The sequence below is a fragment of the Pelobates fuscus genome, chromosome 10 (genome assembly GCF_036172605.1).
Source record: "Pelobates fuscus isolate aPelFus1 chromosome 10, aPelFus1.pri, whole genome shotgun sequence".
Classification (NCBI taxonomy): domain Eukaryota; kingdom Metazoa; phylum Chordata; class Amphibia; order Anura; family Pelobatidae; genus Pelobates; species Pelobates fuscus.
This window is the reverse complement of record NC_086326.1, coordinates 98,659,551-98,685,665: the sequence shown is the minus strand read 5'-3', so window position 1 is coordinate 98,685,665 and position 26,115 is coordinate 98,659,551. Positions and strand designations below refer to the sequence as shown.

The window sequence follows — 26,115 nt, the reverse complement described above, 5'->3', positions numbered from 1 at the left end:
TGCGCGGCAGTGCCGCGCTTGCATTCAAAGTGTCCGTAGGAAAGCATTTTTCAATGCTTTCCTATGGACGCTCTGCGTGATTGAGGCATAATATGCCTCAATCATTGCCGATGCGCCTCTAGTGGCTGTCCGGAAGACAGCCACTAGAGGCTGGCTTAACCCCAGATGTAAACATAGCATGTTTACATCAGGCAGGGTTAACCCTAGAGGGACCTGACACCCAGACCACTTCATTGAGCTGAAGTGGTCTGGGTGACTATAGTGTCCCTTTAAGGTAGAGATTGAATTTGTGTATATGTATTCGGGTTAACTTTTTTTATTTTTATTATTATTTATTTTAGTAATTGTAATTCTGACCACTCATCTTGCAATTTAAATTGAGACTGAAAAGATACACTTTCAGTAGCCTTTTAGCAATTATCCCCAAGATGCACAAGACAGGAGAAAATTAAGTTTAATAGTTCAATTGATGCTGTTTGGAAATGGATCTCTTATGCCTCGTTTCCACTGAGCGGATCGGTTCGGTTCGGTACGGTTCTCTATTTTGGGTGTTTCCATTATGAAAGTGGTCCATATAAGTGAACCATACCGATCCATTCAGGGTCCTGCTTCAGATGTAGGGCCATAGGAAATGGAACGGTTCGATTAGGGCGGAGCTACTATACAATCCATTGGTGGACAGGAAGAGCATTTTTTCTAAACCCTGCATGGCCCTGAAAGGTCTGACTTGCAGTGGAAACACTCACCAGAATGGGCTGGTCCATTCTAAACCTTCCAAACTGTACCGACCCGAACTGATCCGCTCAGTGGAAACGAGGCATAACTGTCCTGATCAGTGGGATAGTTTCAGGGCTAGTAGGAAGTGACATTGCCTAATATGTTTTGGAATGGTGTCAAAAGGGGTGGGAGGGGGATCATTTTAAATGTCTTCCCCCCCCCCCCCCCCCCCTTTTTTTTTTCCTATCCAAGGCAGTATTTATTTTATTCCTCAGTGGGATCATTCACATTGTGTTCTTATTCCCCTGTATTTACATCTGCCAACATTTCAATTTAACAAATCCCTGAATGACTTTGTTAGAATATGAGTAAGACACAGTGTATAACATTGCATTATTCCTGTTACAAGGACATCATTTAAGTAGGTGTTTTTTAAAGTAGTAACCAGACAGATTTTCAAGGGTGCAATCTCCAGACATTTTTTATGTTTAACAGCGTTCATGTGGTGAACCAGTGATTGCAAATGGTTGAAGGGAGGTGGGGGCATGGAAAATGTGTCTGTATCTTTTCCAAAATAGGTGAGCAATGAAGCAAATTCTGATTTCATTCAGGTTCTTTAAAACATGGATTGTAAGCTCTGGTCTCCAGGTATTGATGGCCTGCATCTCCCAGAATTCTTTGAATTAAGTAGATGACCAAAGAATTCTGGGAGTGACCTTTAGCAGGATCCGGTGTGCCAGAGTTTGAGATGCAGGTTTAAAATATAGGGTATAAATAATAAACATTTTGTGAAGTGACCGTTTCCCTTTAAGGCAAATGGATTTGTGAGGTGTGAATTTTTTTTTTTAATTCTTAAACTGGGTACCATGAACTTTTTATTACTAGCATGTATATGTAACAAACATATTCCACAGCACCTTATCTTGAAATCATTATTGTAAGCTCTGTCATATGCACCTGGTAGTTGTAAACAAAACCAAAAAGCAGATCCAGGACCGATATGTTATTCGAAACACTCCAGCAATGTTTCAGCCACAGTAAGAACTTTTATCATTCAAACAAACTTTGTTGGAGGGTTCTGAATAAAATCTCTGTACTGATTAGAGAAGCATTTGCTTGGACCATTTTCACGGCATGTGTGCACTCTGAGCAGTTAAAGGGAGGTAGGCAGTTGATAGAGCGGGAGGACACTGGAAGAATGACAAGTAACATGTGCCCAACGTGCAACTAGCGCCCGGGACAAAAGTGCAAATATCAATGGATTTGCAGCGTTTCAAGCAGTCCTGCTACACAGATTCCTACCATTGTGACTACTTCTAAAGGGCAGAGAGGGCTCAAGTGAAGGATGGAGGGGAGGTCAAAGTGTCTTCTTGGAGACTGCTACCTGCAAGGGGAGAAGCTGACCCTGTCATTTAGCAGATGTCTTTTTTTTGCATAGGATTGATATTACGCGGCTCCACACACAGTTCCTGGCTGCTTAAGTCACGTGTTTCAAGCAGAAACACTGCGCTTAGTCTTGCCACCATGACCACTTCTTAAAGCAGAAGTGGTCATGGTAGTTGGATTAACCCTTTAATGTAAAGTTAAAAGAAGGCAAATTAGGGATTTCTTTTCCCCCTCCAGGCCTGTGGTCCAGGCCTGTGGAGTTGGTACACACAAGCTTGAATTCCAGTTCCTCAATTTACAGTACCTCCAAGTCCAGTAACCCAAAATGGCTTCTGACTCCACAGACCTGGATTTTTCGATGGTTTTATTCAATGGTGTAAATTCTGAAGATGTGACAGTTTTTCTTTTAAAGAGGGAAACCGACGTACTTTCCTTGTACGGCCTAATCTTTTTATAACCATTGGTTACATCAGCGGTTCCCAAACTGTGTGCTTGGGCGCCGCGACGTACACACAGGGGTGCTGCGGAATGTTTCCCCGGTGCTATGACTATAATCACCGGGGAAACATTACTACTGAACAAGGGGCCGGTCGGATGCTGCGGTCCTTTAAGATCGCGACCGGGCCCCTGTAATGTCGGCTGGCTGGGAGGACGTAACAGCCAGGGTGAGGGGGAGAGGAGCATGAAGAACTCCAGACCCCTCACTTCCACAGCAGCAGGACTCCAAGCCTCCCTCCTGGCACATCAGGTAAGGTGGAGGGTGGCTGGAGATATTAAAAATACAAAATTAAAATCGTGTGTGTATGTCATTGTGCATATGGGTGTGTTTTTATGTCAGTGTGTGTATCTGTCATGGTGTGGGCATGTATCAATGCTTGTGTGACTGGGTGCAGGTGTGTGTATCTATCATATCTTTCGCTCTATAAGAAGCACTTTTTCCTCAAAAGTAAGGGGAAATGTCTGTGCGTCTTATGTAGCGAATGCTTACTGAGATTGAGCGGCATGGAGGAGGGAAGGCTGCAGAGAGCTGATACCGAGCCACTCCTGAGCAGAGTACTGGGAGGAAATGACGGTCTGTAACTTCCTCCCAGCTTACTGACCGTGCCAGCTGGAAGGACTGAAGGTACGCTAGGAGGAGGAGGGGGGAGGAGAAAAAGCTCTGCAGGCAGACTCCCGTCCCATCAGCCTCAGCCAGCCCCAGGAATTCACCTCCCTGCAGCAAAAGGTATGGAAACAGGGGATGTCAACCACAATTTGTGTCAGTGTGTATGTTTAGTTTGTGTGTGTTTTTGTGTGTAAACGGTTTGGGTTCTTAATGCCACTGTTGACTGCTGTTCACTTTACATGGTTGAAATATTATTCTGATATAGTTTATTAAATAGTTTAGTACACCATTTGATTTTAGAATATTTTTTGTTTTCTTGTTTTCCTCCTCTAAAAACCAGATGCCTCTTATGGTCAGGTGCGTTTTATAGAGCAACAAATACGGTGTGTGTCGGTGTCTATATGAATTTGTCTGTATGTGTCAGTGTATTTATATGCGTGTGTGTGTGCATACATCCAAGCAGTCAAACACCAGCACAACATACAAACACACCCCTTCACTCAAACATTTTACACAAATGTTCATCTGCATTTAAAAGTGAACATTACATTCAGACACACCCCTGCAATCAAACGCAAACATTACATACAAGCACCCCTTCAAACACCAACACTGTACATTACACTATAGCGCCAGTAAATTCCGCAGCGCTGTACAGATATTCAACCTAGAAATTTTGACTTGGGGTGCTTTGGGAAAAATACTGAAATATTAAGGGTACCTTGAACCTAAAAAGTTTGGGAACCACTGGGTTACATTTAGTATTTTTCGGATGAGGTTCCATTGGCAACATCACCCTCATGTAAAGTTTAGAGAAGAATATATATATATAGTTTTTTTTTTTTACTCGAGAATTTGAGGTCGCTGGCCGGCTCAGTAAAGAGGCCTTACCACATAAATCTTCATTACCCCTGCTCTTGTTGTTTACCCCAATTCAATAAGAGACAGCCTTGGTTTTTTTTTGATATCCGAGCATTGGCTTTATTCTCTTTATTAGCCAATCTTAATTAAATGTTAATGAAACAATTGCAAATGGGAATATGCAACCATTTGAAACCATGTATTAAGAGTTAACCACTTGTATTTTAATTCTTTGCCTTTTGATCAGGCACATGGTGGCTTCTGGAGATGACTTTTCCCCTTCTTTCCATGTGCAGAAGTGATGTTCTTAATTAGCATTATTAGTTGGGAAAACCGTCCTGACGTACACATAGCACATCCTTAGCCGAGGCCTTCTGTTCTTTGATCTCTCTGTACCCCTTCCTGTGCTGTGTTACATAATGGAGAGGCTGGCCTGCAGGGCAGGATGTGGTTTGAAGGGGCAATAAATGGTAGCATTCCTTAGGGGAGTTGAATTAATTAGATGGCTCTGGTTCCCAATGCTGCACCTGTTTACTAGGCTCAGACCAGACAAACATCAGCTTGCCCTTTTGTGTGAGGCAGTGAAAGACACCTCAATTTAATAAAAGGGGCACAGCTGCCACCTTCAACGCTGTTCTTTTGTTTTAGAAAGCGCAACGCTTTTGAATAGTTAGGGGGCAGTGTTTTTTAAAGGCATAAAACATTCTCAGTTGGTTGCAAATATAATTATTGCGCAGACGTTGCATTTATTTGTCTAAATTAATTGAATGCTTTTAGAATACTCCTAAACCTACTATTTTATAAAAAAAAACAATTTCTTGTACAGATTAGTTTTGCATATGTATTCTCAATTTGGGTTATTTTTTAGCGATGTAGCGAATTTATTTTCTGCAACTTTCTGCTAACCCATGCGTTTCTAGCTATCAAGCTAAATTTACAATTTATTTGCATTGCAAGACAAATTGGCCATTTTTGACAGCTGCATCTTGCTGATTTGGTTCCCATTTTGCATCACTGCAAAGCCTACTCTGCAATTCAGCATTGGTGGCATATTCCTACCTAGTTCACATTGAACCCGCAGGTCTAGTATTTCCAAATGGAACTGCATAGCCTGTACTTTGTGAATAGGTCCCTAAATACTTGCCTGTGATTGTGGAGGAATGGTGACATGCAGACAGGCACTGCCCCTTCAAATAAATGATCACCAAGCTTATAAAAATGTTTGGTTAAAAAAAAAAAAAAAAAAAAAAATTGTCACATGTTAAAAGGCAGATGAAAATGTATTTACAATGCCTATGTTATATTTGTCAGTGCTGTGAGATGGATATTCTATTGCTGCATGCAGTTTATTTGAGGCAAATTTCAACGGACAGATTTATTTTGCTTCTAGGGACACATTTTGTCTGTAGTGTACTAAACCAATTGGTTCTATGTCATAAGACTATTTAGCTGCTGTTCTTTGGTATTCCTGCACTCCGTCTAGTCTGTTGGGTTTTGTCGTTCGGCCTCAAGTTGACACATATTAACTCACAAGCACATAATCAAGAGTTAATGGATTAAAGGCTCGACCTGTCTTCCTAACAGAGCAGAGTGGGTTGATTTCCAGAGCTACAGATCAATAGAATTAGGCACACTAGCTGTTGGTTGTTGATGTATGTGCCTCTTATTTTTATTTTATTTTTTTCCTCCCATCACTAAAGCGACTCTAGGAGAATATGTATTGAGGACACGGCTGCAGACACTGGCTGGTCCAGCGAGACCATTACTATAAAAAAATATAACCCTAATAAACACTGTATAATGACAAGCTGAAATCTCTGTAAATAAACGTATTCAACCTACTGAAAAATAAATCTTTAAAATGTTGGCAATGGTTTCTCATTGTTGGATTTTACTAGTGGGTCTTGAATTTTATCTTTTTATGGTTTTTAAAACTCCAAACATTAAACCCTTTATTTTCTTTTTATCGCTCTATTCGCTCCTTATGAGAAAATGTAAAAGCCTTCCTCATCCTACCACCCCAAATAGCTTTTCACAGCTTGTGTACATTCATTTGTGTCTGCTGCTACAGAGGGGTAAACCCTCTACTCTATCCCCTTCCGTATTATTGAGGCAAACAATCCCACTATTGAGCCTTTTCTGCTGGGGTTTTGAAGTCCTCACGTGAAGTATAACTCATAAAAGATGAAGCTGTAAACAGCCGCCAGAATGTTGTACGGTTGCATGGCATTCTGGGAGCAGACTGCGAAAGGCTAGGTTTAGAATGAGAGGGGGTTGAATTGCATCCTAAACCTAAAACACTAGTGTGCCTCAGAAAAATCCCTTTTGAATCATTAAAGCTGTTCTTTCTAATGTATCCAAGATTCCAAAAAAACAACACACATGCACAAAAAGGCTAATGATTTTCCCAGGGCAGCTGAAAATTGGCAAATAAAAACCCCCCACAAACACTCCTTAGTTTAAATTGTCATTACTTCATTTAGATCACAAGCTTGCTTGGGCAGGGCCCTCGCTGCCTCTTGTTCCTTGAAGTCAAACTTGGGAGTTAACCTTATTTTATGTCTCGCAAACACATGGCATAGCAGTTGGTATTGGTGATTTAAAAAGACCTAAAATTTACACAGCAGCGACCTCTTGTCAGAAAGCTGAAACTTCTTTTGTGTAGGTTACTAGGCAATTTTCCCCCTTTTCAGTTTTTACACATTTATTATGCTCTGGCCAACTTGGTGGGCACACCTTAATGGGTAATGCCGCTCATGATATGGAATGCCAGTATTGGCCGTTACTGACCCAATATAATTTTTTGTAGCCAGGTAGGATGCAATCCGTGTTTCTCGTATTGAAGTATGTCCAGGATATTGTTGGTCCGTGAACTTATTATTGCAAAGATTTTGTTAGAGAATGTTATGCTTGAGCACCACTAGCTAATATTAAAGTCCTATCATGATTTAGATGGCACCGATAACACGTATATCACCGCCCCCAAATTGAAGTCATACGTCACACACAGCTCTTATTAGAGCTTTTTTGAAACTGTACCCATACGTCACCCTGATGGAAGGCCTCTTACTTAACCACCTGTGTACCAATGTTTTGGTAACATCTGGCTGGCCAGGGGTTAAATACATTACAGAATATTCACTCACTGTAACCACGTGCAGTGGTAGAAATAGAACTGGACTTCAAGATTTACATAAGGGACACTTTAACCCCTTAAGGACACATGACATGTGTGACATGTCATGATTCCCTTTTATTCCAGAAGTTTGGTCCTTAAGGGGTTAAACACCAAAACCACTTTAGCTTAATGAAGCACATTTGATGTATTGATCACGCTCCTGCCTAATTCTCTGCCACTTAGGAGTTAACCTCTTAGTAACCGAGACAGTTGTCCCAAGTTCTGAACCAAAACAAAACCTAGAATTTGTGTAGGTCTATTTTAAGGCTATTTTATTTTTTATTTTTAATGCCCCACACAGATTTTATATAGTTTTAAAACCAAACAGGCTTTCTTTTAAAATCCTGTATGTATAGGTAATGCAACATTAGGTGTAAATAAACTTTACAATAAGGGGGAAAATGCAGAGGTTTAACATGTTTACTTATACTTTAGACACATCCAGTGGAACTAAAAAGGAACTGAAAACAAATCTCGTATCTCTCCTGATAATCACCTCATAGGTCTTAATTTTCATTTTTGGTAGTGAGCGCCAACCTCATCCTAACACAATAACCCTACTTGTATGCTGTCCTACCCTAATCTTGCCCCTAACCTTAAAGGGACACTATATAGGCACTCAGACCACTTCATCTCCTTAATGTGGTCTGGGTGCAGTGCCCATGTCAGTTTAACCGTGCAATTGTAATTACCTTGCATGGTTTCCTCCACTTCTAGTGGCTCCAACACAGATGTCATGGTGATCTGGAACCTAATGCATATGCGCAGTGAACGCCGCATGCTCATTAGGCTTTCCCCCTTAATCAGTGCTTTCCTATGGGGTTTTTATAGATGCTGGATGTCTGCAGTTTTTGAGAGGGTTAAGACAGTCACTTAAGTGGATGCTTGCACAATGCCAATGTTTTACATTGCAAGGTTAATGGGACAGGGACACTGCACCCAGACCACTTCTATGAGATTAAGTGGTCTGGATGCCTATAGTGTCCCTTTAACCCCTTAAGGACCAAACTTCTGGAATAAAAGGGAATCATGACGTGTCAGACATGTCATGTGTCCTTAAGGGGTTAAGGACACACCAAAGCAACTTTAGTTGGCCTATGCTCCAGAACTAGTTCAGTTATGTTCCTGCGGGATCACTGCTCAATTTTGTCATTGAGGAATTAAATCACTGTTTATGCAGCCGTAGCCACCCTTCCCCTGCATGTGACTTTCACAGCATCTTTACACATTTAAATCTCATATTGCAATGTGTTTATTATAGAATTTCTTGTCTCCTTCTATGTTAATGCTTGCTAAAACCTGCAGCAGCATGCAGCTAAAATTCTTTTGGCAGAGCATGACTTAAGAATCTCTACATTAAACACCCTTGTGCTGTAAAACTAGACCTTTTCCATGGAGTCTGTCAGGGGTGGGCTGGCTAAAGCTGCAAAAACGGGGATTTTTTTTTTCTTCTAAAGTCTTCTATTCAGACTTCTAAATGGCAGAGAATTGAGCAGTCAGACTGCAGGGGCATGATCTATACATATACTGCTTCATTAAGCTAAAGTTGTTTTGGTGATGAGTATCTATGTAAGTCAGTGTTCGACAAATCCCAGGCACCAGGTCGCCATTGCGACTAGAAATTTTGCCCTAGCGCCTGGGATTTAAAGCCCTTTAACTAAATGCAGAATGGGGGAACAATGAAGCTGGATGGTCATCCTGAGGAGTGTGGACAGCCGGCTCAGGGAGCGTGCAGGCGTCTGCCCTGGGGTTCGTGGAGGTGTCTGTCCTGGGAAGCATTGCTGTGGTCAGCTGGGGCAGCAAACGAGGGAGCAGTGATCTTCAAGCAGATCCTCTCTGCTCCCTCGCGTTGTTTAATGATGCCGGGAGCCGGAATATGACGTAATTCTGGCTCCCGGCATCACTACAGGGAGCAGAGAGGAGCGGCTTGAAGATCACTGCTCCCTCACACGCAGGATGAGCAAGCAGCCCCACTGGACCCCAGGGAAAGTCCACTCAGCTCTCTTAAAGGTAGGGGGGCTGGGTGGATTCAAATTAAAATGAAAAATGTGTGTGTATGCATGTCCGTGTGTATGCGTCTGTCTCTCAATCAGTATGTGTGTCTGCCTCTCTGTCAGTGTCTCTGTGTCTGCCAGTGTGTCTCTGTCAGTGTGTGTGTGCGCCCGCGCTTCTCTCCGGCAGTACCTTTTCTATGAAAAGGCAGTGTTTACATTGAAAAGGCTACAGGGACCAGAACAACTACATTAAGCTTTAGTGGTTCTGGTGACTATAGTGTCCCTTTAAGAATTGTATATTTCTCGTAAATTAAACTTCACTAGCTTTAAAAAAAAAACTGGCTCCTAGATTCCAAACAAATTTGTCAAGCCCTGATTTAAGTGTCAATTACATATAGCAAGAGCATATCAGAATGCAGACTCGAATTGCGGAATAAACTTAATGTAACCCATTTATAAACAGAACAATGTCAGTTGTCTCTCCTTGTAAGACATCCCTTGTTCAAGATTATTCTCTGCAAACCTCTCTGAACTTATTTTATTGCCTCAACCCTAGATCTAAACTCTGCTTACATTACTACCACCCCCTCCCCACACACAAATCTTAATTGCAGTATTTACCTATTCTCTGTAATTTCCCCTGACCCTCAGCCATACTAGGCTTGGCTGAGCTTTATGGGAAACGTAGTTCATAAATCAGAGGTGCTAATGGCGGTCATCACTGCTGTAGAGGATGTAGGACAAGCTGCACATAGAGACAGGGAAGGGGGGTGGGGTGGATGAGTGGTGGCACACTGTGGCTTGTTATTTTTAGTGCTTGGTATTTAAGGCTGGAACACTTCATTCTGCTGGTAATGAGTCATCTGGAGAAAATGGGCCTCTTGCTTTCAGAGTGGTTATGCGGCAGCTAATCATCCCTTGAACTCCACATGAGATGCTCTGTCAAGCGACTAAAGCCTTGCGAATTAAAGGTGGAAAAAAGGTTTTGAAATAGAGGTTATTACTGTAAAGTGTTTCAGGGCACTTTATGCAACAATTCATGGTGCAAATAGTTCCAAAAGCGTTGTACCCCATCCCCCATTCCTTTGTCTTTTACAGTATTCAAAGACATTATCTTATTTATGTAATCAATGTTGGACAAGAAAAAATCTGCACGCTACTATAATTAAGCACAGTGGCTTTAAAGGGAAAAAAATACAGCCAGATCACAATCCCAGATCAATGAACCTGTATTAAATTATACAAAGAAAAAACAAATGTAAATTCTACAGCCTATCTTTGCATTGCGTTCACATCTTTTATTGTTCATGCTAAATACATTAAAGGGTCCCTATAGTCACCAGAGCAACTGCAGCTTATTGTAGTTGTTCTGCCGAGCATTGTCAGTCCCCTCAGGCATTTTGCTGTAAACACTGTCTTTTCAGAGACAAGGCAGTGTTGCATTACAGCCTAGGGATAACTGCAGTGGCAGTCACTCAGACGGTCAGTAGAGGTGCAGCGTCTCCACACTCTGCATGGAGGTTCTGAACGTTTCCCAAAGAGATGTATTGATCCAATGCATATCTGAGGAGATGCTGATTGGCCAGTGTAATGTTTGGCTCTGCCCCCACCCCACCTCGTTGGCTGAGATGATCAGAATTGACAATCTCAGTCAATTCCTATGGGAAAGCATTGGATTAGCTGAGATCAATTCTGAGGATTTCAGTCGCCTGGAATTTGTGAGCCCGTTCAGCCCCTGAGATCGGAGGTGGGTAAGCGGCTGGCTAAGGTGGCGTTGAGGTGGTGAGGGAGCTGTAATCTTCCCTTCTCTGCTTCCTCGTGCGCCTTCTAGTGATGCCAGGAGCCAGAATATGACATCACTCCGGTCTTGTCATCACTAAACAGTGGTCCAGGGAGGAGAGCAGGGAAATTACGGCGGCCCCATTGGACCCCAGGGAAAGGCAATCCACTCTACGTCTCCCGAAGGTAGGGAGACTGGGTGGGCACATTAAATAAATGCCACGCTATGCCAATCAGCATCTCCTCATAGAGATGCATTGAATCAATGCGTCTGTATGGGGAGCATTCAGGCCCTCTATGCAGAGCAGGGAGATGCTGAATGCAGGTGCTGCACACTGACCCAGGATGCACCTCTAGTGGCTGTCTGACTAGTTTACATTAAAGTGTGCATGGACTTGCTATACACACCAGAACAACTACATTAAGCTGTGGTGGTTCTAATGACTATAGTGTCCCTTTAGGATTTGTATTTTTGATGTGGAAAAACCTGACTCCTGTTTTAGCTGGCTTCTAGATTCCAAGAAAATGTGTCAACCCCTAACCAAATTATACTCACTCGTGCATCCTTGCTAAAAAAAATACTGGACCGAAACTCTAAATCCAAAAGTAATCTTACAAAAACATGTAGCACTTGCAAACTACAAAATGATCAGACAGCTCCTCAAATGGTAAAATAAGTGTCACGTTTTCTAGTCCCTTTTATCACATCCTACAGCAAAACAACATTTGCACTGTTCTTTGTGTCACAAAATATTCCACGGTGTAGTTCTTGCCATCAGACCTTGTTTCAGTGATCGTAAAGTAATTTATTATTGACTGATAATTAAGTCCAACTATCCTTAAAGGACCACTCTAGTGCCAGGAAAGCATACTCGTTTTCCTGGCACTAGAGTGCCCTGAGGGTGCCCCCACCCTCAGGGACCCCCTCCCGCCCGGCTCTGGAAAGGGGAAAGGGGTAAAAACTTACCTTTTTCCAGCGCTGGGCGGAGAGATCTCCTCCTGCTCTCCTCCTCCGATCCTCCTCTTCTCCTCCCCGTCGGCTGAATGCGCACGCGCGGCAAGAGCTGCGCGCGCATTCAGCCGGTCACATAGGAAAGCATTCACAATGCTTTCCTATGGACGCTGGCGTGCTCTCACTGTGAAAATCAGTGAGAAGCACGCAAGCGCCTCTAGCGGCTGTCAATGAGACAGCCACTAGAGGACATAGGGGGAAGGCTTAACCCATTCATAAACATAGCAGTTTCTCTGAAACTGCTATGTTTCTGAAAAAATGGGTTAACCCTAGAAGGACCTGGCACCCAGACCACTTCATTAAGCTGAAGTGGTCTGGGTGCCTAGAGTGGTCCTTTAAGTAGCACTTGGCGCACAATTACCTGTTTGATGCTCAATTCTGTTTAAAAGATTGGAAAGTGAGAGGCTTTAAACTCCTGTTTTGAGGTTTAACAGCTGGGAAAATCTACCTCTGTGAGTCATACTATCACTGTGATGGCTGGATTTCACTATTTGTCATACTGACACCAACCTAAGGTGTCAGTCATCAAGATCCCCTTCTTTCTCCATTTCTCTCACCTGTCTGGTTAAACGTCATTTGTGACTCAAAGTTTGGCTGTCAACTGGAGAAGACAGCTCAGTCCGACAGGAAGAAATGCTTGTACTCTGCTTTATAGCCTTCTATTACTTTCGGTATTCGTGCTGCTTAAGTTTCGTTGGGACCTAAGGTGTGAATTTCTACCTTTTTAATTTAATTTTTTATCTTTCTTCATCATTCTTCTTGGAAATACAAATCCCTTGTTTGTAAATCTTCATTATATTCAAAATATACTCAGTAGATCACCTACAGTTACAAGTATTTTATTTTTATAAACCACAATGTATATTTAGCCACAGGACTATGACCATAGTAAGTGTTATCGTTCTAGTGGTGAAAGATTTCTCAAACTAGTATACCTTTTTTTCTTTTTTGTTGTGTTTTTTTTTCATCTGACTTAATTTATGAGAAGTATGCACATAGATGTGCCTGTGTGAAAAAGTAATTGCTTTAGTAACCAATGTGAATGTACCATTGTTGCAGTAATTTGGATTGTCTAAACACGGTCTTTATAAATCTCCTCACACTGTTATCTGTGTGGTCTTTTTAAACTAATCTAGCCCTCCGGCACCAGTATTGGTACTGATGGCGATATGTAGAAAATGCTGACCAGCTGGTATCCTCCCAAGGCTAGTTTGAATGCCACTACAAACCAAATTCGAAGTGGTGTGCCTGCGACGATTAGCAGATTATGAGCCCACCCCCAGCTGTTTGAGATTTATTAGGCTTGCTGAATAGTGTATTTGTATGATTTGCAATAGTGAGTTATTGAAGTTCACTGAAGAACTCTTAATGTAAAGGCCAATGTGCAAGGCAACAAAGTCTAAGAAATTCCTTGATCTAGTCCTGTAATAGACCAATATTGGATTCAACGAGATGTCGAAGGCAGCATTTGCATCAGTGCCAGTGTAAAGAAGTGCAAGCCAATAAATGAAATACTTGGACGAATGAAGGACTTAATGAAAATAAACAATTGGCACTAATCACTATTAACCCCTTAAGACCGCAGCCAAATGTACAAGTTGTGATCCAAAAAAACGTAAACAAAACCTGGCATTTGCGCTATATGTCTGTCCAACCATAATTCACCTCTTTCATATTAAATGCACCCCCCATTATTATATATCATTTTATTCAGGGGAAACAGGGCTTTCGTTTAACATCAAATATTTAGGTATGGAACATAATTTAATATGAAAAAAATATTTAAAAAATGGGAGAAAATAAGAATTTTTAAAAATTTTTTAGTTCTACGTGACATTCTAACTGTGAATGTCATAATACTGTTTGCTTTTACTGCAATACAATACACATATTTGTATTCAGCGATGTCTCGCGTGTAAAACAGTACCCCCTATGTACAGGTTTTATGGTGTTTTGGGAAGTTACAGGGTCAAATATAGCGTGTTACATATTTCAGTTTTTTTACATTGAAATTCGCCAGATTGGTTACGTTGCCTTTGAGACCATATGGTAGCCCAGAAATAAGAATTACCCCCATGATGGCATACCATTTGCAAAAGTAGACAACCTAAGGTATTGCAAATTGAGTATGTCCAGTCTTTTTTAGTAGCCACTTGGTCACAAACACTGGCCAAAGTTAGTATTAATATTTGAAAATGCAAAAAACTAATTTGAATGCAAATTTTGGCCAGTGTTTGTGACTAAGTGGCTACTAAAAAAACTGAACATACCCTATTTGCAATACCCTGGGTTGTCTACTATTGCAAATGGTATGCCTTCATGGGGATAATTTTCATTCCTGGGCTACCATACGGTCTCAAAGGCAACCTGGCGAATTTTAATGTGAAAAAACTGAAACGCAAACCTTATATTTGACTCTGTAACTTTTGAAAACACCATAAAACCTGTACATGAGGGGTACTGTTATACTCAGGAGACTTCGCTGAACACAAATATTAGTGTTTCAAAACAGTAAAACGTATCACAACAAGTATATCGTCAGTGTAAGTGCCATTTGTGTGTGAAAAATGCAAAAAATGTCACTGTCACTGACGATATCGTCGTTGTAATATATTTTACTGTTTTGAAACACTAATATTTGTGTTCAGCGAAGTCTTCCGAGTAAAACAGTACCCCCCATGTACAGGTTTCATGGTGTCTTGGAAAGTTACAGAGTTAAATATAGTGCTAGACAATGTAATTCCCTGAACTTTTGGCCTGGGTTGGCAGGCAGGTCCTGCAAATTGTAATTAATAAAATGACCTAATTATGTAAAATTATTACATTAATATATGCGTAGAATTATTATATATATATGTGTGTATATATATATGTGTGTATATATATGTATATAATTTTTTTTAATTTTTATTTATATATAGGTATATACATAGTGATATATACGTATATACTTATGTATATAGATATATATATTATTTCGTTCTACATGTATTTTGATATCAATATATATATATTAATTTTAAAATACAGTTAGAACGAAATTACGCATGTTTATATATTTTTTATCTCTTTTTTTTAATTATTTTTTTATTATTTTTTTTATTTTTTTAACGTATTTATATATTTATTTTTTATTATATATAAATATATATATAATGACAATTATATATATATTTAATCAATATCATTGTACGTGTATTTTGATATTAATATATATATAATTATGTATATATTAATATTAAAATACACGTAGACAGTGTATGCATATTTATGTGTATGTGTGTATATGTGTGTATATATATACTTAGATCATATATAGAATAAATATATATATGATCTAAGTATATATAATTTATTTTTACACTGTTTTAACATTTATTTATTTTTTTTCAGACAGCAGGGGGAGTACCTGTCATTACAGGCACTCCCCCTGCTGGCAATGCCTTGGACGGCTATGCCGTCCATGTGATCGCGGGGTCCTCGCAAGGACCTCGCGATCACATGGCCCTGGGCGGCTGAAGAGGACGCAGGGGGACTCCCTGGGCTCCCAGGTAAGTCCCCCATACCGCGATCGCCGGCGTGGGATCGCCGGCGACCGGGTAAGTACATAAGATCGCAGGACGTACTATGCCGTCCTGCGGCTTTTAGAGCCACCAAAATAAGGACGGCATAGTACGTCCTGCGGTCTTAAGGGGTTAAATTGAACCTTAAGAGGCCAGGTAGCCGATCGATTTGTCCATGGGGTTTTAGAACTGGTGACATCAGGTGCATTGTACAAGGTGTACATACCTTTCTACTAATTACATTCAGTATATTGTGTGTTACTCCACTCTTGCTTACCTGATACAAGGTTATCATCATTTTTTTTTTTTCTTTTTTCCTCAAGTCAAACTATTATTTTTTGGGTGGAGGCAGGGATGTTTCAGGACTAATGACACATTTCTGTACTTATTAACTATGCACAATGAGGGGATAGGGGGTATTTTGGAAAGACGAGGTAGTATTAGACAATGCATAAAGAGGTTAACTTTTAAAGGCCCCAAATAGTGTTCATTCTGGACTGTAACTTATCAGAAAATTGCAAACTTTAAATTATATTTTTTTCCCTTTCGCCTCCAGCCATATTGTTTTAATATATTTAAGTGCAAACACATGTTTTTTGGGGAAAAAATAGCCTTTTGGCTTTTATCAAACTGACATTTAGATGAATTTTTTTTTCTTCTTGTTTTTGTTTTTTTTTTGTTCTGCCCTTACTTTTTGTGGTTTTCCCACCCCCTTTAAATGCTCTGACTCTTAAAATTTACAGCATTGTTTATTATTTTTCTTTCTGTGTTCTATTAGCAGTTTGGAACTTTAAGAGCTAGATCTGCCCAAGAGTGACCGATTTCTTCCACACTGGCTGTTTAACCATTTGCACAGGGTCAGGATTTTTAGATAAGCCAGTCTTGCATTGTGGTCAGGAAATCTATTTTATAGTCAAATGCCAATGGTGGCAGTCAGCCAACCGATATTCTGGAGGACGTTTATCAGCGATACATTTACATAATGCTGTAACTTCATTCCATTTAGTTCTGATGGCACCATTGTTTCCTTTGCCTATTTAGCAGCTCTAGTCCTCTGGACTAACTGGAGTGGGACTCAAAATCCAACTCCACGAATACCCCTGACTTTTCTCTATCCCTTCTATTCCCATTCAGTGTAGAGCACTCACTTTCCCATCACTGTGAGTTCTCCAGGAGACTGGGGCAGCTGCCACATCTCCAGTGGGACTAGGCATCAACCGCCTGGAACTCTAACTCTGCCTGATGCGAGGAGGCTAACCGGTGAAACTACTGACGCCTCCTGCACAAATACCCAAGCACCTAGGAGAGGGAGATGAAGAGGACAAACCATTGACTCTCTGAAAGCCAGGGAGAGCCCCATTTTCAAAGCAAGACACACCTGTTTTAGAACACTAAGGGGGGAGAAAAAAAAAACACCTACTTTGTATTGGAAACTAGTCTTTATTTGCTTTACAAAATACTTAGACCACACACAATTTATTTAAAAGAAAAAAAAAAAAAAACCCTAACAAACCCCCTTACCACATATGTAAGCATTGGGAGGCTAGGGTGCATGCACAGCTAAACACCGTGCTGCAGATGGCCTCTATGATTTACATTGGAGTTTTAAAACGAGCAAGCTACGTGGCACCCAGGCCATTCATTTAGAATAGATGAAGAGGTCTGGATGTCTAGTGTATGTATGTGTATGTATGTATGTATGTGTGTATATGTATATGTATATGTATGTATGTATGTATATATATATATATATATATATATATATATATATATATATATATATATATATATATAAAATGAAAATTGGCTGGAGAATGAGCAGATAATTCTTGTGGTTAACTATTTTGCAATTCCCTTCCAGGCATTGCATGTTAGGGCTTTTTTCGCATTAAAGCGTAGGAAGAAACAAGTGGTCGGTGTATGCTAAACGCAGGCTCCTCGTTTTCTAGGTCTAGGTAGAGCCTTAAAACAATCGTGTTATGTATACATGTCTGGTCAAATTCTTTATTTCCCATAATTTGAGTTAGGCATTTGTACAAAATGTCCATTGTACCAAACAGATATTGGACCGGACTTGTAATGCCAAGAATTCCCTAACCAAAAAGATATATATTTTTTTTCATTCTATATTTTCCAAAAATTTGCTCTGTCCTTACGCCCATTATCTTCAAAATAAGACTTCCTTTCACACCTAAAACATGTAAAAATAAGATGGGGGGGGGAAAAAAGATCTGTTAGTGTTTTGTGAGCAAAAAAAATTCTTGTCTGCCAATAAAATTAAAGCCTTCTTCATCATAAGTGTTTAGCTAGTGTTCAGTTTATTACTTTGCATCTCTGGTATTTTGCTTTTAAATTGTGATGGGCCTGCTGTTTATCATCTTTGGTGGATAAAGAACTGGACAGGCTGTGTGGCTGTGAAAATGTGCTGTCAGTTTATGTAGGATTGATGAATCTCTTTATTGTATCCCTAACCAAGACAAGCAAATAAACACAGCACTCCTAGTCATAACCCATTTCCCCTCCACAGTCTGGACTCTTTAAATTTTTAATTATTATTTTTTTAACTGTGTATTGAAGCACAGTGTGATTATACAAATACATTACTAGGCCTTTCTGAATTAATTTACAATTTGAAATGAATTGTAGATAATTTTTTTTTTTTTTTTTTACCCCCCCACCAATTTTAAAATAAATAAAATTTAAAACACCCTCCCTGTGCCCCATCCCTTAACAGAGGAAGTAAAAAAAATAAAAAATATCGGACACCATGAGCACTCACCTAGATTTAACAATTGAAAGTGTTTTTGTTTTAGGTTTTTTATTTATGTTCAGAGACTGCTACCAGAGCTTTTTAGTTAAAGAACATTGAGATTTTCAATTTTTTTAATTTTTTTTTTTTTTTTAAATGAGCCGCCTCTTCAAAGCTTTACAAACTTACTGTATCATACTTCGGAACATAATAACACATTTATTAAATGTGGCAAATGGAAAGGTGGGGGAAATAATCAAAGTGCAAAATAGTGGCTCGGCTTTGTTTTGCTGCACTATTTTTTATCTATAATCTTTCATTGTTTGATCGAAGTACGTTTTACATTACACTCCTCAGAAATACATAGTCTAGTTTTGTTTTGTTTATTTATTTTTTTTTTTTTTTATTCTCTTAAGAGGTTTTTTTTCCAGTGTTTACACATCCTCTAAAACATGCGCAATCCAATAGGACTTAACATCTTGCTGTCATTGTCTTGCATCCTGCATTCTGGTGCTACATGTGAAAGCAGACCCTCTCAATCAGTTGCCACAGGCAATGTTACCGTGGAAATGACAGCATGTTTTCTATACATCAAATGATAACTTGTTTCATATGGTACGTTCATCTGATGTGCACCTCCTGCTGATGTGTCATATATTATAGCTATGCTGGATTGCACATCCAGACCAGAAAGATTTTGCACGAACGTAGACCAGGTCTGTCATTTTTCACAGTCATGAGATTTAAAACCTTTTATACTACAGTACTGGGGTTATTGTCAAAATGTCTACTTAATCTGCGAAGTCATCTAATATGTTTGAAAAGTAAGTTCAACATGTTAACATCCTGTATTTTAAAATGTTAACATTTTTGTTTCCCTCTAACTTCCCAGGAAACGGTAAATCTAATTTGAGATAATCCAGTCTACTAAACTCTGCAATCCTAGTGATACTTTACATAGGTGGAAATTCCATTTTAGCATTTTACAGGAATTAAGACTTTGATTTAACGTCTCTTCTGGTATCCTCTTGTCCAGTGATTTTCAACCCAGTTATTAAGGCCCCAAATAGTCCAGGTTTTGAATCCTCATTGCACAAAAATGTACCTATATCTTGCACCACATTGTACAGCGCTACAGAATTTGCTGGCGCTATATAAATAATAAAATAATTGAGAATGGCGTTGAGAGCCATGTCTAATCTCTTATGGGAGTGGGAAAGGTCCTCTATAGTCTTCTTGTAGTCAGTTGTCTTGTGTGCCCCCTCTTATAATTATATTACAGTTTTATAGTCCTTGGAAAGTAATATGGTTTTAATTCTAGTACATCTTAAAGGTACATTAAATTCTCACCAGAGAAACTAGTTTATTGTATTTGTTCTGGGGAGTATAAACATTCCCTTTTTGCAGTAAAGTGTGGTGTGTGTTTTTTTTATTTTTTTTTTTTTATCGAAAATGCAGTGTTTACATTACAGCCTAGGAATAGCTCCACTGGCCACTCCTTAGATGGCTACTAGAGGTGCTTCTTAGGGCAGTGCTGAACATTCCTCATATAGATGCATTGATTAAGTGCATCTTTATGAGGAGGTGCTGATTGGCCAGGGCTGTGTTGTGCCGGCTCTGCCCCTGATCTGACTCTTTGACAGTCTCAGCCAATCCAATGCTTTCCTGTGGGAAATCATTTTGATTGGCTGAGAGAATTACTTCTGATAATGTCAGCCAAGCGGGCAGGTTAGGGGCAGAGCTAGCAGCAGCAGACTGGAATCAAGGTAATATTTTTCTATAGTTAAGGGAACAAGCTGGGGCAGAGGGGCTAGATGGTGGTTTTAACTCTATAGGGTCATGAATACTCTTTTGTGTTCCTGACCCTATAGTATTCCTTTAATACTTCAGATGTTTTAATTTGAGCGTGTAAGAACATTTGAGCCCAACGTGCTTTCCTAATGTAGTTCCACTGTACAACACGTACCGTTCTAGCTGCTGTAGATTATTCCTATGTACTCTCTGTACGGGTTCTGCATCACATTAAAGATTGGCATGCATGTTTTTAAATGCTGTTTTTTTATTTATTTATAGCGCCATCTGATTCCATAGCGCTGTACTATGGGTGGACTAACAGACATGTAATTGTAACCAGACAACTGGGCGTACAGCAACAGAGGTGGATGGCCCTGTGCAATGAGCTTACATTCTAGAGCAGGCCTGTCCAACCTGCGGCCCCCCAGATGTTGCTGAACTACAACTCCCATAATTCTTCAAATTAAACAGCCAGGGAATCATGGGAGTTGTAGTTTAGCAACATCTGGGGGGCCGCAGGTTGGGCAGCCCTGTTGTAGAGGGACGTTTATACATATAAGGCTATACTTCTGTATAATTGACCTCAAGTGGGGGTGTAGGAACTGTAACCTTCTCTGTAACCTACTCAGACGTTCTAGGCACTTATATGTGTGTGTATGTATGTGTGTGTGTGTGTGTGTGTGTGTGTATATATATCTCCTATAGACTGTAAGCTTGTTTGAACAGGGTTCTCTTCAACCTATTGTTCCTGTAAGTTTTTGTAATTGTCTCATTTATTGTTAAATCTCCCCCTTTGATTATATTGTAAAGCGCTACGGAATATGGTGGCGCTATATAAATACCAGTAATAATAGTAATAATTGGTGTCTGTACAGTTCTATTTAGTTTTCTATTTCCATTTTGCTCTCTAATCCTCCATTTCAAGTCTGCTACCCTTTCTTTATGTAGAATTCTGCTTTTTGATCCTGTAAATATATTATGGTTAAAGGGTATAGGAGATTAAAGTTATGAAAAAAAAAACGGATTGGTGGAGGTTTCAGCCATATCCAGGTGTGTTAAGAGCTTGCTGCAGAAGGTTAAAACTTTTTAGCTGATTTATTTTTTTTTTTTCCACCAGCAATCACAGGAAGCTCAACCCCCCCCCCCAAAAAAAAAAAACCTACACACAGACATTTGATTAATGAAGCAGTTTTAGTTTTGGATCACTCCCTTGCAGTCTCACTGCTTCGTTCTTTGCCATGTAGGAGTTAGAGTTTGAGTAGCACTTGCCAATCCTTCCCTGGCTGGGACTCTTGCAGCCTACATGAAGAAATGGTTTCATTTGAATCACGTGACCGCATAACTATTAAGAATCTTTTTTTTTTTTTTGCTTTGTTAATTGAACTATAATCACACACAGGAGGCTCTTGTGGGCTCTTGCAATCTAACAGCGCAGGAAATAAGAAATTCTGAATGAAACATACTGTGCAGTAAAGGAAGTATAAACATTAGCTGGGTTATTTACCAAAGTGAGCATTTCAATTCCATTTCAAATTTTGAGGTCAGAGAAGCCGAACTGACAGCATAACTGACTTGGAGAATAATTTCATTTCTGCTATCTTGAACGTAGATTTTAAAATTCACGTTGAATTCTCACTTTAGTCAATAACTCTGTAGATCTCGTTACAGGAAGTGTTTAGGAAGGCTGTGCAAGTAACATGCAGGAAGGTGTGGCTAATGCTGTAGAAGCAAAGTGATTTAACTCCTAAATGGAATTGAATTGGGCAGGGAGACTGCAGGAACATGATCTATAAACCAAAATTAGTTCCAGATTGTTGAGACTGGATGTTTTTGTACTCTTTGTACAATTAAGTTTCATTATAGAGACATCCTTGCCAATTAAAGAGTTACTCCAAGCACCATAACCGTTCATTAATTTGAAGGGGTCACAATGCCGGAGTCTCATTATAAAACACTGCACATACAGAGATTAACCCCTCAGCTGTTGGAGGTGTAACTCCATCTCTGGCAGCCCAGAACGTTTAGGGTGGCTAATGTCAATTTTGGGAAATATTGGTGTCTGGTCTTCCCTCTCTCCCCCTTGAGAAGGATCAAGCTGCATGGAGAACTTAAAGGGATTCTCCAGTGCCAGGAAAACATATTAGTATTCCTGGCACTGCAGGACCCTCTAGTGCCCCTCTCTCTCCCATCCCAAGTTACTGAATGGGTTAAAACCCTCGGTGCTGGGTCAGGCTCCGCCTACGCTCCTCCCCTGCCATCAGCCGGCAGGGGAGACCTAATGCACACTATATGCTTTCCTATGGGGATTTTGGCGACGCTGGAGGTACTCGCGTAGCGTGAGGACGTCCAGCGTTGTTTTAAAACACTTTTCGTGTTCTATGAACACAGAAGTCTCCTCTAGTGGCTGTGTACTAGACAGCCACTAGAGGAGGACTTAACCCAGCAATATAAATATTGCAGTTTATGAAAACTGCAATAATTACAGTTGCAGGGTTAAGGGTAGTGGGAGTTGGCAGCCAGACCACTCCAATGGGCAGTAGTTGTCTGGGTGCCTGGAGTATCCCTTTAAACTCAAAGATGTATAAATCTAACCATAACCATTTTCTTACTAGACATATAGTTGGGTTACTGTGTGGTTTCGTATTTGTTTTATTGGGGGGGAATCTTCTCCCTCCCTTCTGTTACTTAGACACTTGTCTCTGTGCCAGTGTATGGTTTATGGGCAGGTTGTGCCTTCTGTAGTCTCTTTATGTACCTTTCCCTTGCTTTCCTCAGCTCACACCTTGTAAAGGAGCTAATGAGCGCAGCGTATCCTGCTGACCTGCATCCCAACCTTTTTTTAGTTTACAGTTTGGCTCTGCGTTCACTTCTCACAGGAATTCCCTTCCAACTAACCCATTTATGCCATTTTTTTCTCTCTCTCTGTTGCAGATTCGAGGAACTTGTCAAAAGGTTCAACGTAGATTATCACGCTGGCGGCTCTACGCAAAACTCTGTTAAAGTTGCCCAGGTTAGTTGCAACCTATGCCTTGTGTTTTCTGCAAAGATCGGTCAGCCTGGGTAAATTTTGACTGTTTGAAAACAAAGGGTTAACATGATGGTTTCCATTTGTAGGATCTGAGCCTGCCAAGCATGGAAGCTTTTGCCAGTTCTATGCAGTTCTTACTTAACCTAATGACCGCTTTCTAAAATCAAAGCCTTACAGAGGATCTTGACAAACTGCACCCACTCAATTTTGGACTACAGCTCCCAACATTTTTCACTAGCTACATGTTGGTGGGGCATTATAGGAATTTTAGTCCCAACAGTTGATGGTGCTAAATTTTGAAATCATTGCCTTAAAGGTTTTATTAACCTACTCTGTCTTTGCTGCCATAAATAACTGTGTGAGTGGAACCCCCAACCCCTCTCCCCCCCCCCCCCCCCAAAAAGCCTATTTGGCTTTGAGCTGAATAAGAATTCCAATATGTCTGTAACGTCATATGATATATGTGATAATAGACCAAGAGAGTAATAAAACCGCAAAACACATTGAGCACTGCAGAATTGTGATCCAGGACGCTTCGGGAATGGGAAGGAAGTTTAAAGGAAGAAGGGGGGTGGCATGACAGTCAGAACTGGTGTCTTGGATACTAATCGAATTGAGTGAATTAGCACAGATTCGCTCTGGTCCCAGCCCCCTTCTTATGGGTACGTAGCCAATATCTATGAAACTTGATCACTGTTCGTAAATCAGAATGGTTACAGCTCCACGGTGCTGACAGTACGTTCTAGAGTCTGGAATTCCAATTGGTTTAATTCACGTCTATCCTGTTACTTTCCTGCAAGAATTGCAGGCCTCTCCCAGCCGTCTTGCCACCAGCCCACTTCATCACTCACGGACCAGCTCTCCTAGAAAGCATTCTTCCTGGGAAAGCTGCCATGTTGGATCCAGTGAACCAAAGTCAGAGCGGTTCTATGTATGGGGTGGGGGACGGCACTCAAAATCCAAATGCTTCTTAATAAGCCATCCTCTGTGGATCATGTAGCGTTAAGGGAGCCTTAATTTATAGAACTTGTCTAGTGGCATATGGCCATTTGTAGATGTGTAAAATAATAGCAGCCTTTTGAAAAGGCAGCCTTTTGAATTAAAAATCTGGATCTTGATATCGTAAGATTCATAGAGGCTGATATATTTTTACTGTGAGTTTGATTAGGATGTCCTGAAATACAGGATACTGTAATGAATGCCAGCACTGTTAGTGAGAGGCGTTCTGCTTCTCCTACAGATTTCAAGCCATGGCAGCCTGCCATTAATAAGTTTACTTAATTCTTTAATACGCAGGATGTTAACGCACAGGGTTCTCAATAATGCTTGGATATAAAATGAATGGAAAGCAATATCTGGTAAATGTATTTGTGCTGTGCTAATGAGTAATGAGGAAGCTTAAGTGACTTGAATTTCCCCAATGTGGGACTTCTTGTTTCATTATTGAGATGCTGTTACAATTGTGACCTAACCTCTTCCCCAGCCATCAGTAATGTTTTAATGGCTTGCTGCACAAATCAAGAAAAAACAGAAGCTACATATATACTCCAAAAATAAAGACACGTGTGATGCAAATCGGACATCAAATATTCTGCAGACTTTAAGATGCCATTTTAGTTATCAAGGATGCAGCTTCTTTTGCTGTAGGCTATTTTAGGAACTCATATCCTTCATGTACAAAATGTTGAAACCTCAAAAAAATATTCTATATAGGCAAGCCCCTAAGGAAGCCCAGTGCATTATTAAAATCCATGTGCTTGTAAACGCTAAAGTGGCGGAGATCTCTGCAGCCTTTCACAACGCTGCTTTGCTCACACACCATCACCTACCGGTGGCGGGCAGCCCAAACCCTGCTGATCACCCACGAGGGGAACTCTTACCCGGTTCATACGCTGGAAGATGCAGCGGCAATCCTAGGGAATCTGGGCCTTCCGCCCGACTCAATCCTCAAAGCCGTGCACCAACCGACGAATGCTCAGCACAACTGGGACCCGGCGAATACCATAGTCTTCGTGCCCCGGAGAACACAAGTGACCGCCTCTCACACGGCTCCGACGTAAAAACACAACGAGACGGAGAGAAGACAGCCTACAGTTGCAGGACATTTACTGACAATTAATGACTGAACTAAGCCTACCAGACAACGCTCTCAAAATGGCGGCTAAATGCCTAAACCTCACCGCTCATATTGCCAATAGCCACGGGCACTGCAGACCCTGAGCTATGGTTCTATTTCATAATGTTTTATTCGTTATACTCGTTTATTGTTGGGATGTAATGCTGTGTGAAATATAGACCCTCTTAACAAGCATTCTGATGCTGGACCAGCGGTCCAAACCTCCTCCGTCCTGACACTACCGTGCCGGACACCGAGGCGCAAAGCTATCTAGGTCCTTCTAGTGGTCTCACATTGCCTTTGGGGCCAATTTTGTCTTGTCGAGGTTCTTTTCATTATTTTATCTTATGTTCGTTTTTCATAACTTGTATGACCCTCGACTGTATACATACATTGGGCCTTGTGAGTCCCTGCAGATTGCTCCTACAGGAGCTTATAGCCCCTATATAGCCTCACTCGAGATCAAATGATCTCTAGCTTGACATACCCATATATGCTGCCTTGGTTCTGCAACACTCGCAGAGCTTATACTTTACCCCCTATAAACAGCCTACAAAACTCACTAGGCATAATATTAAAATTTCTGCTCCCTATACGTTTTTAGCTTACACAAATCGCTACACACTTAACCATCGCTTGTAAGCTACCACATTGCAATAGACTGATTTTAAGGCCGAGTAAGCTATAAGTAACTCTTATGTTTTTCACCCTATGACATGCCATGTTTTAAACCTGTATTATACTTAAAAATTGTGCACAACAATCTTTATGCCATGTTATTACTTGTTGTTAAATGGTCTCTTGCAGCTATTGTGGCGTAACAGACCAATTGT

General features: G+C 40.5%; 1 protein-coding gene across 4 annotated transcripts in view; it reads left to right on the top strand.

The window, feature by feature from the left end:
* ADK (adenosine kinase) overlaps positions 1-26,115 on the top strand; it is a 188,162-nt gene that overhangs the window by 76,999 nt on the left and 85,048 nt on the right. For all 4 annotated transcript variants that reach the window (XM_063434341.1, XM_063434342.1, XM_063434344.1 and 1 more), the window contains exon 4: positions 23,070-23,148. In XM_063434341.1, the coding sequence (XP_063290411.1) occupies positions 23,070-23,148 (79 nt within the window). The remainder of the gene's footprint in view (positions 1-23,069; positions 23,149-26,115) is intronic.